The sequence below is a fragment of the Carcharodon carcharias genome, chromosome 14, assembly GCF_017639515.1.
Source record: "Carcharodon carcharias isolate sCarCar2 chromosome 14, sCarCar2.pri, whole genome shotgun sequence".
In the NCBI taxonomy this organism is placed as follows: Eukaryota; Metazoa; Chordata; class Chondrichthyes; order Lamniformes; family Lamnidae; genus Carcharodon; species Carcharodon carcharias.
The window spans coordinates 40837882-40854407 of record NC_054480.1 but is presented as its reverse complement, the minus strand read 5'-3'; the positions used below and the strand labels follow the sequence as shown (position 1 = coordinate 40854407).

General features: G+C 39.3%; 1 protein-coding gene across 1 annotated transcript in view; it reads right to left on the bottom strand.

Moving 5' to 3' along the window:
• Positions 1-16526, bottom strand: part of prex1 (phosphatidylinositol-3,4,5-trisphosphate-dependent Rac exchange factor 1) — a 222355-nt gene that overhangs the window by 121529 nt on the left and 84300 nt on the right. Inside the window, exons 6-9 of the mRNA XM_041204802.1 lie at positions 8250-8411; positions 5906-6039; positions 4201-4316; positions 60-209 (exon numbers count right to left, since the gene is read on the bottom strand). Of these exons, the coding sequence (XP_041060736.1) occupies positions 60-209; positions 4201-4316; positions 5906-6039; positions 8250-8411 (562 nt within the window). The remainder of the gene's footprint in view (positions 1-59; positions 210-4200; positions 4317-5905; positions 6040-8249; positions 8412-16526) is intronic.

Here is a 16526-nt window from a genome sequence, read left to right as displayed (position 1 = left end):
GACAAGATTGATGATTCTGCTCTTCTGTAAAACAATAAAGATGATTTAAAATTACTTACTCTCCCTCTGCTCCCGTTCTTTCAGAATTGCATCCAGCCATTTCTGTTTCTCTTCAGCAGTTTTGGCCATTAAGACAAACCATTTATTTTTAGCTGTGTTGTGGATCTTCCAACCATTTGTCACAGTATAGCCGTTGCTATGGTAATCAGCTGCAAACAATGGACAGCGCTAGTTATGGAACATTAGAATATAACCATGAAAAATGATTTTTTTTCAATACAAACACACTTCAAGCAGCAATTTTTCAGCCTGTACCAGTGGCTTTGTTGCCAATTTTCTTGATCTACAGCAGCAGGCATTTATGCCAAATCCCCAAATTTTCTGCCGGAAATGACAGCAGACACCACAAAGACTTGGGCAAAGGCAAAATACTGCGGATTCTAGGAATCTGAAACAAAAACAAAAAATGCTGGAAAAACTCAGCAGATCTGACAGCATCTGCGGAGAGAAAGACGCAGTTAACGTTTCGAGTCTGTATGACTCTTCATACAGTCATGTCCTTCTCTCCACTGGTGCTGTCAGACCTGCTGAGTTTTTCCAGCATTTTTTGTTTTTACACCATAAAGACTTGTTTATTTCTGTGCAAAAATATTTGAAGGATACAAAAATAATGATGTAACTTTATACGTTACACTTACTGTAATAGATGTTAACTAGATTCAACAACTGCCAGGGACGTGCAGGCCATTTATTAGCAGAACCATGCATGTCTCAGGCTCACATTCACTCCATCAGATGAACTTGCAAGTAGTGGTAGCAGCAGTGTTGTGCATTTTTGCCTCTCCCCCAGTCCCACCCTCCACAGCAAGCATCCCAGCACCAACTCCGACTCAAGTTCTCCAAGGTCAGAAACTGGTCACTAAGATAGGTGGTAATCCCACCCCTTCACTTTTCTGCCCTATGCACCGCTGGAATAGAAAAATCTAATCTTTTATTTCTTCTGAAACAAACTGGTTTCATGCAGAGAACTTGCAACGAAGTTAGCAAAAGCACTTTAAATTTGTTTGTCACTGGACCAGACCAGATCATATGTAATGGACTATTCTGCAACTGAATTAGGGAAGGGAAGAAAAAAATAATGAACTTTAATTCAGTGCCAGTTCTTAAGCAAGATAAATCTTGAATCCCAACTTGGCTAAAATGACATGGGCCTGAATTTTCCCGTCAGCAATTTGGGGGCGGGGTCCGCTTGCTGACAGGAGGAAACCCCGACATCATCCCGGTCCATTTAAGTATTGAGGAAGGTGGGCAGACAATGAAATCAGCTGTCCGCCCACCGACCTGTCAATGACCAATTGAGGCCATTGATATTTAAGGTAGTTAAAGGCCCTGCCCGTCCTTAAGGCTGGCGGGCAGGCCAAGAGCCCCAGCGGGCAATAGAAAAAACATAAAACCTCATCTACTGGCGCAATGTGGTTTCATGTCCACTTTAAAAATGTTTAATAAATTTTCTGTGATCCCATCTCGTGTGACATTGTAAAACATTCACTGATCTCCCAGATACAGCACAGTCCAGGGAGATGGGGAATCCCTCCCCATCCCCCGCACAGGAAGCGCATAGCTGGGTGGGCCTTAATTGGCCCGCCACTTAAAATGGCGACGAGGCCCGCTTCGGCAGCGGAGTTCGGCTGCCCGCCGCCGAGCCAGTGGGGCCCGCCCGCCAACCTCGGGCAAAATTCTGCCCCTAGTAGAGGCCCAATTTTGAATGCATGCTCTCATTCACAATCTTTAAATGACATGCAAGGGCAAATACTGGAGGGTCCAAATGACAAAGGGAAAACAATCAACCCACAAAAATGGACAGGAAAGCATGTAGTAAATTGATTTCATCTCAGTCTTAAAGCTACCAAGCTGAGTTTGTTGTTTGCCTTGCCCATAGTTACTGAAGAAGAAATAGGTCAAGCAAGAAATTATTCTGAAAGCATCAAAACCTTTTGTGCCTTTGACCAGAACATTTAGTAAAGTGTGCTATTAAGAATTTGTATCAATTTAGCAGTTAATTTATCTCAACTAACAAGCAGTTAAACTGCGTAGTTCATTTAATTTATTAGCTATGCAAGTTCCGAGAACTCAAATTTGAACATGTCAGGGAATTAATTCCAAGTTCGATCTTCAAAATTCCTGTAGCTGACTATAACTTCAATTATTTGCTCATCTTACTGTTGTAAACAGAAGCTCGAATTTTAAAAACCAAGCAAATCTTTAATCGATTAATGGAAGTTGAGAGGAAGGGAATTGCTTTTCTAATCAGTGTAAAGAAAGTAGCATCAACAGTGAGCTATACCATAGTGAAGAAATTCCTTGCCTCCCATAATTACAGCACTATTTTTTAATGGTAGGAACAGTACTTGATTAATCTTCAGTATCTGGGCTGGAATATCTAACTGGACAAATGCTATGTGGAAAAACCTCATTCAGAACATGAAAACAGGCTCAATTTATTCAGTCACTGAGTCAACTTCTCCAGTTCATAACCTAAAAATTTAAAAGTACATTGAAAGTTTGTGTCACACCACCAACCCTGAGAACTAGCAATTACATTTAGAACAGGAGCAGAACGGAATTACAAACTCATTTGCTGCATCATAATGCAAGGTAAAAATCTGTGATCATTAAAGCAAGACATTTTACAGCTGAGAAATGTGCATTGCTTCAAGCTCTTGTACCCAATGGCAGTATCATAATATAATAACGTTCATAATGTTTTTCTGGTTTATTGCGAAGTAGGTTTATGAGGCTAAGTATAGTTGGGTCTGTGTGTGATGTAATTACATTTGGAGTCAAGTAGACTGCAAGTTTGAAATCATCAAAAGAAACAAAGTACTTGACATGCTAATGAGTAAGCATGGATGCTGGCTTAGCATGCCAGGTGCTAAGGGAATTTGCATTTTTAGATAAATGAAGAGATTTGGATTTCAAAGGGATCTCTTAGTCTGTTCACAATGAGCCAGATAAGCAAGGCTAAGGAATGTGTTTATTTTTCCTAAAGGTTACTGACAATATATTGGCAACATGGAAGTTTTTATACTACGAGGAAGATACGGTTTCAAAGACATACGGAATAGTAGAATTTACGTATTAAAAAGAGATAGAGCATCATATGTAATGGAGAATGAAAGGCTATGTGTCAGAAGGCCCTGTAAGATCTAACAGGAATGTGTGAAATAACCTTAATGCAGCCTCCAGCATTTGTGCATGAGTCTGCTACAGAACAAAACTGAATTAGGGGAAAAGTCATTTGGAATTCCACTGTTAAGTGGATATTGTGTTAACTTAGATTGTTTTAAATCTAAAATCTATTCTGGACTGTTGCCTTAAAGGGACTGTAACTGGGGGTCAGGTTAATTAGGAATTTTAGGGGTTATTATACTAGTAAGTAATTGTAGTCTTACGACATATGTGCTTGAAATCTTTTATATTTTGCTAATAAATATTTTAACTTAATTTTTAAAATCTCTAAAGGTCTTGATGGACTTATTACTTCTGAATTCAGTGCACACAACTCGAAATAAATACAAATTGCAAAACCATTGTGATAGCACGACCAAGTATCCCTTGTGGATTTAGCCCACCTGACACACATCATCTGCCACGTCATAACAATCAAGCCCTTGATGGATATGCATATGTATGGGCATAAAGTGAGGTGAGTATTGGGTAGGATTGAAGCTCTCTGCAGTCAAACAGTTATGTGGTAAAAGTCAATATAAAAAGGTGGCCACTTGGGCAAAGGATGACTAACATCCATGGAAACACATTCCAGCAAGCAATCATCACCATCTTCAGGTTTTCAAGGAGGTGGCAACAGAAGAGCAAATTGGCTGTTAAAATACAAACATACAAATTAAGAGCAGGAGTAGACCACTCAAGCCTGCTCCACCATTTGATAAGGTCATGGCTGATCTGACTGTAACCTCATCTCCACATTCCCACCTAACCCCAATTGCTTATCAAGGATCTATCTAGCTCTGCCTTAAAAATATTCAAAGACTCTGCTTCCACTGCCTTTTGGGGGAAGAGAGTTCCAAAGACTCACTGGTCTCAGAAAAAAAAATTCTCCTCATCCCTGTCTTAAATGGCAACCCATTATTTTTAAACAGTGACCCCTAGTTTTAGATACCCCCACAAGATGAAACATACCTGTTCCATCTTCAACATTCTCTACTTCCATCACCTCAGTGTTAATTCTTCCACGGAAAATGTACTGCGCTCCATTTATCGACTTGGTGCGCTTGGTTGACTTCTTACCAGCAACCCTGAGCAGAGAGGAAATAAGCATTTCTAATGTTATAAATTCCAAAGCTTAATCATCAGGCTTAAACAAAAACCCAAAATCATCTTCACACAAAGGATGACAAAATCACAGTTCTGCTTTCCAGGGTGTGAAGTCAATCGAAGCGCTTAGAAGTGAGATACGTATTTAAACTTGGGAAGTGAGAGCATTAAGAGATATGGAGGGAGGACAGGCAATCAAGATTGGAGAGAGTTGCTTTGGGAGTTGAAGTGGGCCAAATTTTCCACTTCTGTTCTTTTGTTCCAGTTTTGCTTCAAATTTAGGACTAAGTAAGCAACTGAAAATTAGTGCTTCCCAAAATTCCATGCAAGGAAAGTTAAAAGTCCATAGCACAAGTGATAACTCATTACCTTGACAAAAACAAAAATACCTGGAAAAACTCAGCAGGTCTGACAGCAACTGTGGAGAGGAACACAGTTAACGTTTCGAGTCCGTATGAGTTTTTCCAGGTATTTGTGTTGGATTTCCAGCATCCGCAGTTTTTTGCTTTTAACTCATTACCTTGGTTAGTTTTAAACAGGTAAATCAACAATCTGTCTCTTATCTCCATTAGGGCAATCAAACTCAAATATTTAACATCCAAATAATTTTTTTACTGCAGGGTATCACTAGCAACAGCAGTTGTTCTGGAATTTAACAGGAAAAATAACGTCTCTCCAATCACCTGCTCTCACATACCTATAAATTAAAAAACTTGTGTAGTGTGTATATCATGTTCACATATCTTACTGTGTCTGTCAGGATTTTTCATGCTTCTGTATCTAATTTACCATAGAAGCACAATGTTAGCATTCTGATTCATGTTTAGTGTGTCAACAGTCACAATATAATTGCGAGACCTGACCAGTTTTTAGTTCTTGAACACATTTATCTATTTTTTCCTCCATTTTGCCACATTGTATTTTTAAAAAGGTACATTCATCAGATGGCTGTGGACAATGTAGTAGTACTTTCTATAAAGGATCCAGAAAGTAACTGGCAAAAGCAAAAAACTGGCAATGTGCACCAATGTTCCTGCATGCAGCGTCTTGGGCTGAGAATGATCAGCTGATCTTGAGCAGTTTAGAACAAATGCCACATCAGCACTGCAGAACATGTAGGGAAGTCACTACTTTTAATTTCCAAGCCCTGCCGGTAAATGGTAAGGCAACTTGAAGCCAACAGTTTCCTTCCTTAGTGAAATTACAATGAGTCACCCCTAAGGACCAAAAGCACAAGACTGCCTTTCAAGTCCATCAGTTTACTACAACAATATTCGTGCACTTTAAGGTCACTGATACCACTGCATTGAGTTCTCTTTAAAATAAGCATCTCCAGATTGGAAGGGCACATAACATACAAGTTCTGCTGAGAGCAGGATGTGCTCTCTCAAATTGACCATCAGTTGTCACTGAATTTCACACTTTCAAGAATGATGGTTAATGCTAGAAGTAGTGGAATCCAGAGATTTGAGTATGCAACTCCAACAGATTAATCTCATGAAGAGGTTGAAAGTCAGCAATTTCTCCAACTCTTTTGGATATGTAAAACAGCATCTTAATCATAACATACCTAGACTTCCTTTTGCAGTACACCAGCAAATTATCAAACAAGAAGAACACTCGTTCCTGAATATTTCCAGCTGAGATCTTTAACAAAGGTCCTTGTTGCAGCAGCTCAGTGCATATATCTGTCAAATTTGAACCCTGGCAAAAAACACATTGGAAATGTCCTGTATTATGCATAATTGTGTATGATTACAACCTTATATCAGCTCATGTACAAATTCAGAATACAAGACAGATTAATTGAATATACAGCTAAAATGGCGCAAATAAAATTGCCTGATTATTGGCTACATCCTTATTTCTTGCAATAATGTCCACTCAAAATGTCCTTTCACAGCAGATGAGGAAGTACATAGCTGAATCCTCTCAACCACTCATCACAGCTGAACACTTGCATGTTATATATTTAGAAGATGGGGAAGAAAGTGGCAAAGTTGCAAGATCCTCAATTTTCCCCAAATACAAGTTGCTAACTGTATGACTAACTCCAGAACAAAATTTGGGTTACTTTAACTATTAAAATAATAAGTGTATCCTGTTCTTACATGGCTTGAAATGACTCTGCAGTGAATGAGGATAAACAGATAATTGAGACCACAGTACATACCACATTTGCACAAAGGATTCTGAACCACAGCCCCAACTTGTGCACTATAGTTTGCTTAAAAAAGCCATTGGCAATAATCCATATTGTCTCTCTTACACGAGAGCAGTAAGCAATGAGTCATGCTATGTAGCCTGCAGTTGAATAATACGTGACATCTTTTCTGTCTGCGCTTTGTCAGTAACTTCACACAGTTTATGACCTGGTAACCTCCAAAATGAATACATGAAGCTTTAAGCTATTGGTAGCATAAGTTGCACAAAATATTTCCCTATAAGTGAGATGATAAAAGCCAGCATTAGCCTGCACTGCTTTTGGACCTTTTGTAAAGTTAAACTAATCTAAAACTCTGTTGCCCATATCCTGACTTATACCATGTCCTATTTACCTACCATTAGCTTCTGCTTTCCCAACGTCTTGATTTTAAACCAGTCATGCTGTCTTACAAATCCCTCCACTGCCTCACCCCTCTCCAAGCCGAGACCTTTCTTCAGCCCCATAAGCTTCCAAGATTATGTACTTCCCCAATTGTGGCCTCTTCTACAATGAAAATTTTCATTGCTCCATCACTGGACATTTCACTATCCCAAATTTGTTGCACATGCAAATTAAATCTTTGGTTGACAGAAATTAGCACAGCTTATTCAGAAGTTTATCTTTGGATTTTTTTTGTATGGTTTCTCTTCAAAAACATCCAGTTAATTATTTTGATATTTTACAATGGAACAGTTTTTAAGTTATCCAGGGTGGGGGAAAAAAAGGAGACTAGGGCATGCAATCCACCATCTCAAACCACATGATTGTTAGATATAGCTATTTTTGGGGAAGAAATAAGAAAGGATCTATGTTTATCGACATGGGAATAAACGAAGAAAATAACAGTTCTCCATTAAAATAATAAAATAAGGCAGTACTGCCACTTGTAGCTGTGTGACTAAACAAGTCTGGTCTACCTCAAATTGCTCAGCAGGGCTTTTTGCTGTCCAGCATTCAGTCAAGGCAACAGAGAAGGCACTTCCTTCAATCAGAAAGTTACATCATCTTTGCAGCTGCTACTGATGCAAAGCACTAACTGAAACAGCAAAGATCTTCAATTCTTTAACAAAAGAGACATTCACAACGGAATTGATATCACATCAGAAATGACTATCACAGAAGAATGACAAGTGTTGTTGCACTTTACAGTATAAAGTTTGGTTATTTTATGCTTCGATGTGACTAAGATTAATAGCACTTATCAACCCATCATACAGTGCTGTTTCTAGTATGGACAGAATTGTTGACAAGGTGCATAGTAATGCACAATTAGAATAATGTTATTTCTCCCCAAAAAAAGTGTTTTAATTGGAAAGACTGTTGCTAAATTTATCTAATACAAGTCTTAATATTGTAGATATAAACGCAAGGCTAGTGTTAAATTTTGCCTATGTTTGGTGAAACAGCAGGGGCTGGATGCACAATGAAGGTTCCACCAATAAACATCAGTGTACAAAGAAACATCTGTTCTGTCAACCTCATCACAGAATTTTAAACTAATGCACCTGTGAGGAACCATTTCGAATGGGAAAAATGTAGTCAATAGCACCATTATAATCAAGGGGTTTCTCAAAATCGCCTTTTGTGGATAGACTTAGAAATGCAAAAACATTTCTTCCATCGCATCAGATTAAGAAAGCACCGTTCAACAATTCAAACGAAAACAAGAAGGAAATGCCTCTCATTTTCTCAGCCTTTCTAACCGTACCTCCCATCCTTCAATTGAAGACTGTAAATGTTCTAAAGCTTCCAGTTTCTCCATCTGCCTCTTGGTTTCATTAATATTCGTGCACACAGCTTTCATTGCTTGTAAGGCTTTTTCCACTGCTGAGTTATCGTTGTGCTTTTTGGGGGTCCGTTTTAGCAACTCCTGCAAAAAACAGAAAACCACATCGCAAACTTCAATGCCATCTCAGAAACCAAAATACTTGAAACAAGCATTTAAACTCTACTCGGGTGTCAATACAGCCCCTCAAATAAAAAGGAATAGTTTATTTTAAATAATTCTTATAATTAAGATTGGATAAAAAAAATTCTTCACAAATCTTATGGAAATGATCAAGAACAACTTTTTTTAAAAATGCATCTCTAAGTTTGTGCTTATCTGCACATAATTTTCTGTATATTTAAGACAGAGGAAATGAAACAAAGGCTGCAAGATGAAATAATATACTTTAATATGTTATGAGTTATATTTCAAAAGTATACAGTCACAAACAACTAAGGTCAGTTTAAAAGAGAACAAACCAAAAATGATAATTTAGTATGGTTCTGAGATCTCACTGGCCACCTGGTTCTGGAACACAACTGGCTGAAGGATAAGTTGTCTCTCATTCTGGATTTTATTGGAGGCCACTGATCCAACACTATTCATACAGACAAGGCCTTATAGTATGAATCTCACATTTCCCATTTTTGTTACATCATTAACTGGAAATATATCAAGAGCATCCTAATGAAGCTATTATCTTGTTACAGAGTGCAATCAAGAGAGATTTAAACACAAAACAAAGGATAATCCACGAGAAGCAGCAGGATTTTTTTCATTATTCTCTTTTGGCACATCATATTTTTGGCTTCTTTCTTATGAAAGGCGAATCACTCTGGGTAGTTTTGAGACATTTTTGTGAATATTATAAACAGGATCCTTTCTCTGTGGTATATAGCAAGTACAGGACCAGAGAAGCCAGTCTGCAGTTGATGTAACCCTGAATCTAACACCTCTCAGTCAACTGCTCCCCATTACGCCAAGCTATTACTCAATTTTCCACACAAACAGCCATTACAGACATGGATTTCTCCACATGCTCAATTTTGCATTGTTATGAACCCAGTTGACGTGACTCCTGGACAAGCCTGATCCCAGGGTGGAGCCCAGCTTGATTGATCCTAACTTTTAATTTTTGCTTAGATACATGGAGAGTGGCTACTGAACAGAGTCACAGAAGTCAGCTGATGAACATTTAACAAAAGAATAAAACATTTATTTAACAAGAAAAGATGAAATATATTACAATAGCCTTTCACTTGCAACTATACCTTTACAGATATGTACAGATTTGTAAGGATAACGCAAGTTACAAAAACTCTTAGGGCAGAATCTTCAGCTCGATGAGCAGCAACGGGGCCTGCTCATCGAGGCGTAAAATGACGCAGATTGACATCAGGTGTGCGACCCAACATCACCGCGCGACATTTAGATTTTCAGTTCGGTGTGCCCACCAAAATGTCAAAGGCCTACTAAGGCCTGTTAAAAAGCAATTAAGGCAATCAGCTGAGCTTCCCATCCAACCTTAAGGTTTGCATTTTTCATGGAACCTTATCCACGGGCGGGATGAGGTTTCATGAATGATTTAAAATTTTCAGAAAATTTTTTATTAAAATTAATGCACATCCCAGCTCATGTGACAGTTTCACGTGAAGGGACGTCATAAAAAATTTTTCAACACTGTGTTAAACTGTTTAAACTTAAAACTAATGCACTCTTTCACACACAAGAGCACACTCCTGACTCAGGCAATGCCCCATCCCCACTCCAGCCCACACAGGGACCACACAGCACTTCCGGGCGGGTGTCACGATCGGCAGGCCTTAATTGGCCCAACCACATAAAATGGCAGTGCCCAGCCAATCGGGGGCGCCAGTCACTGCGTGCCCAGCCCCGCACAACCCCACCCACCAGGTGGGAGAAAATTCTCCCCGATACTCTTAATGTTCACAATAAGTACATAGTCAACATAAACCTGTGGTCAGATACACCACATTCTGAAACCAAGTGACAGATGTCACCTCAACCAGATACTATGGATCTCTCATCAGCTCCCTCCAGATGCCTGTCACACCATGAGCCAACCAGTCTCACTGAACTCTGTCTTTCACATGAGGGTTTCCAATTTGCATTGTCCAAGAATACGCTTTGGAATTTTCTCCCAAACTGACACTTTATCTGACACTTTATCTTAGAAGTTTTTTGCAAGAGTCCACCGCCAGAGTTTCAAACTCTCCTGCCGATGTTCCTCTCCCCTGGATCACCACAAGCTTTCTTGCATGCACTGTCATTGACTCAGCCATTAACAGTATACTACTGCTTCACAAGCCCATAGCAAAGAGTTACAGACCTTCAGCAATCTCTTTGGATCTCCTGACCTCTCTCAAACCGTTTTTGCTTTAAATCAGCTTCCTGCAACTTATCTTCCTTTAAGCTTGAAGCTTTCCACTGCTCCTCACTCTTAACTTCACTTAACAGGACCTTTTCCAGGTTCCTGTCCTTCCTTTGACTAGAAGGTCTTCCTGATTCTCTCTCTCTCATGTTCCACTCCTTGGCCTAGGGGCCTTTCAGTTCTTTTGGGAAATCTGCTCCCACTCTGTAGCTCCCTCTCCCAGAATCCAGTCTCTGAGATCCTGGCTTCAACTGAATTAGGGTTTGGGACTGGCCATCTGCCCCTTCTAAACTGCTTCCAACTGCACTCAAACTGCTGCTTTTTCCGTGTATATGTGTGGGCCCTGCCCCTCTGGGCCCATTTCTAGGCAACAGCACAGTTTTTTCTACTCGTGCTTGCTTCAATTTCTTCCCAAGCATTGTAAAACTTATTAGAAATGCAGCTATACAACTTTAGACCTGCTGTCTCCCTCAAAAATTAAACTAAATCCGAGATTTCATCTTTTAAAATAAAAACTAAAACTCAACTTGACATTGTCTTAATACACAGATACCGAAATACAAATCAAACTTAAAATTGAAAGCTAAAACTCATTCCTAACACCCACAAGCATAACTTATTTAAACTGTCTCTATTTCCAAACAGCATGAAGCAGTTAAAGCAAAACTGTCTGTGCATCATTCTTCTAAGTTAAAGTCCCTTATTCCAGAGTTTGTACCGATCTGGAATCCATTATGGGAATTCAATTTAACACACCTTTAAGAACACAGAATATTTGAATTATATCTCCCAAGCCTTGTTTCTCCACAGTGCAGAATTTTCAGCGACTCAACCTAATCATTGTTCACCTGCTTCAGCTACTTCCCAGCTTGGTTGTCCTTGTCTGCACTAACTAATTGCCTTGATATCCTCGGTCAGGACAGTGACCAGGACTGTATATGATATTCTACATGTAGCCCAGTCACCTGTATGGACAAATTCATGACAACTGATCATAGCCCCAAATTACTTACGGACATAATGAACTTTTAACTAAGGTGTGTTTTTAACAAAGGAAACAAGCAAAAACTGGCTGAGACTCTAAGGTAACCACTTGCTGAAAAATTCCTATGTGGATTACACTTGATCAACTAGTCTAGAGAGAACAGAATGTGTCACCTAAAAGCGTGTCAAGGCCTACTTCAGACAGAAACACTAAGGGAAGAAATGCAATCTCTGTAACCTCATTATTGCAGAGGTACCATCTCAGCAGAAAACATTTCATCTGAGTTATATCCCAGACTGTCAACATGATACAAGTTGAAAGAAAGCAGTTTCTGGGCAAAGGACATGTATATTCCTGGAAGGGAAAAAAGAACAAGAAAAGGGGTTGAAAACCAACTGGCCTGCGTGTGCTAGTCTGGTGTTCCAGTTTTGCTGCGCTAGTGTGTGCTGTGCAGGTCACAGCTGAAGAACATCCACTAGGCATCCCTGCACTTGCAGGTAAACAAGTCTCTCTCTCCGGTTGCTGGAAACAAGTCACAAGTCTGCAAAGCGACAGCTGACAAGGGCACAGGACCACTCCTTTCAGCTGACCTGCAGAACCAAGAATCTTCAAAGCAACTGCTCAAAGTCAGTGCAACCAGAATAGCCCAACTTAACGGGCCACAATTTTTCACCAGCTCCTCCTCACAGACAAGCCAAAGACAGATTCATATATCTTTCACTTTTATTTTTCAACTAACTTCTCGTGTGTGCTAGCACGCCCACCTCTGCGCATGTCTGTGTGCTTGTTGCATTTTTATTGGTTTTTTCTTGTGTTTTCGTATAAACTCACTCCTTTTTTTCACTCAAGAAAGCCTGATTAAATTGGCTCCTTTTAAGACATAAATACATTTGGACTGGAAAATCCCTTCCATGGGGGAAGGGATCTTTTTTAATTTAACCTTGATGGGACCAACCGAGGGGACTGAATAAAGAAGGGGAGCCAGTACATCCCTCCTCACCTGGAAGCATAACAATTCAGAGTACCTCGTCTGGAATTATAACAAATTGGGGGTCCTCACCCAGGGGCCGATCGTAACATGTTACCACCAAAGGTGATTTGCGCTCTAACTTCTGGACACACATCCCTGGATCATCTCTCAATCTGCTGGTGGCTTCAATTAATTATCCAACAAAACTCTCAAATGCTTGTTCTGTGTTGTACGCATTATTTACCTTCCTTAGTCATTACCTTGCATTTGTCCTAAGTGTCATTTCCTACTCATAAAACTAACTTTGTTGTCTATCCTGATGCTTTTTTATTTGGTTCATCACTTCCTTTGCCATCCAACGGATTTGTCATTTGAAAACTTAATAGAGCTTTGTTTTGCCCAAATTATGTATGTACATTCTACACAGGAATGCCTCCAACACCAATTCACCCATGGATTTCCTTTTTTAAAAGGTAGATTCTTTCATCTGTTAGAAGTTATTCAGGTATACAAAGTCCACAATAAATTACAGAACAAGCTTTTTAAGCAGCAATAACTGTATAAAAAAAGTCTCTACAAATAATGCTTTTGGTCATTGCTGCCTCTCCAGTCTTCATAAAATACTTGCAGTTCAGATTTGAGGAAGATAATTTTACCTCCAAGTAGACACTAGTAGCCGAGAGAGAAGCAAAACTATTGTCTCCAATATCTTAACTGAAAGATTGTGAATACAGTACAATTATATTGATTTTCAGCTGGTCAGACATGGATAGCCCAATTTGAGAATCCTGACCTCAGGTCACATTATGGGGTGAGGGAGAAAAGGGGAGAAAGAGAATGAGAAAAGGATGGGCAGGAGAGCTGCTTGTTTTGTGAAAATTGCAGAGTCTAAACATTGGAAGTCTTTCAAATAATCAATTGTTATTAAATTGTACCAGTTGTGCATTTTATATGGCATTCTGGAATACACAATGTTTGTTGCAGCCTAGTTTAAAAAGAAAACAATTCAAAAAATACCCAGCTGATGTATAGGAGAATGTTGATGAAAGCAAAAGACTGCGGATATTGGAAATCTGAAATAAAAACAGAAAATGCTAGAAATACTCAGCAGGTCTGGCAACACCTGTGGAGAGAGAAATAGTTAACATTTCCAGTCTGTATGACTCTTCTTCAGAGCTCTGAAGAGAAGTCATACAGACTTGAAATGTTAACTGTTTCTCTCTCCACAGATGTTGCCACACCTGCTGAGCTTTTCTAGCATTTTCTGATTTTTATTATAGGAGAGTGTCACCTGAAGCTCGGGGGGTTCATTCATTACAGACTTGTTCAAACACCACTTTGGCATTTATTGCTGAAGGAAGAGAGTATAAAAATAGGGGAGTGTTGCTACAACTGTACAAGGTATTGGTGAGACTGCAGCTGGAGTACTGTGCACAGTTTTGGTCCCCTTACTTGAGGAAGGATGTAGTTGCAGAGGAGGTTCACTAGATTGATTCCAGAGATGCAGGGTTTGTCTCATGAGGAGAGATTGAGCAGTTTAGGCCTATGCTCGCTAGAATTTAGAAGCATGAGAAGAGATCTAATTGAGGTATATAAGATGCTAAAGTGGATGGACAAAGTAGACGTGGAACAGACGTTTCCCCTTGTGGGGCATTCTAGAACAAGGGGCCATAGTTTTAGGCTAAGGAGCGGTAGGTTTAAATCAGAGATGAGTAATTATTTTTCTCAAAGGGTCATGAATCTGTGGAATTCACTGCTTCAGAGAGCAGTGGATGCCAGGGCACTGAATAAATTTGAGGAGGTAGGCAGATTTTTTAATTAGTAATGGGTTGACAGGTTATGGGGAGAGGGCGGGAAATTGGAGTTGAGGCCAAAATGAGATCAGCCATGATCGTATTGAATGGTGGGGCAGGTTCGAGGGGCTGAATTGCCTACTCCTGCTCCTAGTTCTTATGTTCACTTGAGAGAGTGGAACACTGAATTACATGCAAGCTTAAAACAGACATAGGACTGCAAGTACAGCTAACTCCAACAAAATATCTCCAAAAACAAGTGGTTGTTTGTGTTCCTGGTGTATTTTGCATCTTAAAGCTGTTAATACAAGTGGTGTTGTACAAATAAAGCCACTTCTGCAGTTTCTAAGTTGCTGTTGGATTCAGAACCACTCCTACAGAGTTGCTCTTAGAGAAATTCACGAATTTCACTCAAACTGTTATGATTATCCAATAATATTCAATAATCAAGCAAGAGGATTCATGTAATCCTGCCAGCTGCTCTGAAAACCACTTTGGTTAATAATGTATGGCTCAAAGTGAGAATAAATTTAAGTGCTACCAATAAGGTGCTCTTGAAAACTTTACCCAGTGCATATTTCAAGTTGCAGCATCCTGGAGCTGCAGGCTCATATAGGATTATGGGTTACCTGAGCTGCATCAAATACAAAGCTGAGACAATATTACAGACGCAAGCATATAAATTTGGGGGGGACGTTTCCAGCAAGTCAAGAAATCAGAACCACCTTAGTTGATCAGCAATTGTATTTCTTTTTCAGCAAACTGTTAGATTTCAAATGGATTGATAAAGTACAGTGGGGCTTGCAATATTTGTGTTTCTCCACACCAATTTCCACCAGCTGCAAATTGCTGAGGTGCAGGAATGCTATCTGATCCATCAAAGTTATGAAATCCATAGCTCTGAAAGACCAGTATCAAAAGAAAACCAGTGATACTTGGTACCTGTAGACTTGCATGATAGCTCAATGATCAAATACAAGGGACCAACAAGTGCTGGCTCTTGACTGCCTTGCTTTGGGAAACTCACTTGAAGGATGCCTTTATAAAACTGAGTGCCACATCATAACAGTGTGAGTTAAATCCATGAATTTCTGTAAGAGCAACTCAGGAGGAGTGGTTCTCCTGAATCCAGCAGCAACTTAGAAACTGGAGAATTGGCTTTATTTGTACAACACCACTTGCAGTAACTGCCTAAAGATTAATACACCAGGAATACAAGCAACCACTTGCTTTTGGAGACATTTAATAAACATTTCATCTAAAATTTTCTGACTGCACATCATTGAATGCATCAATGCTAATGAGAAAATAAAATGCGGAAGTTTAACATATTGGAACTAGGTTGCTGATGAACAGGAATATATTGGTCTAACATTTGGCTTCTTAATAGTGGGTGTATAGTATATTTTACTCACCATACTATGTAAATCATTGCTGTGACCAGCAAAGTAACTAGAACATTAAATTGCATGAAAGTTGATATTGGAACCACAAGCAGTCAAGATTACCAAGATCTAATCAATCCATCTATTATTTGTGAGGGACTCTGACTAGCCAGTTTAGTAATTGCATTATTGTCATTTCAAATAAAAATGACTCAAGCACACAGGGATTTACGGAAGTGGAGGAGGGAGAATTTTTCCACGAATTTTCAACACTAATTTGTGAAATCTGAAATGCTTACACAAGAATTGGATCGGCTTGTCTTAGGTTTCTTAGCCATGGCAGTGCAGCAGCCAAATTAAATCAGAGGCAAAAGTTTCAACAACACAAACACATTTCTCTCAACATAACATGACTGATTTTGTTTTCAAACATGTAGGAAGACTGGATGAGGAAACCCCTTAACTCAACACAAGCAGGAATAATAAGCATTACTCTAATCCTCCTGTCTGTTATGCCAGCCCACCACAGAGCAAAACGTCCAAGTTTCTTTGGTATATTTATCTATTTCAGTTTAGATAACTTGCTTGTTTGGAATATCAATTACTTCAATACCAGTATCGAAAAACAGTCCAAAACAACATTTGTAAATATCAGCTACTGTACAATAGACATCATTTTGGATTCAGTCAAA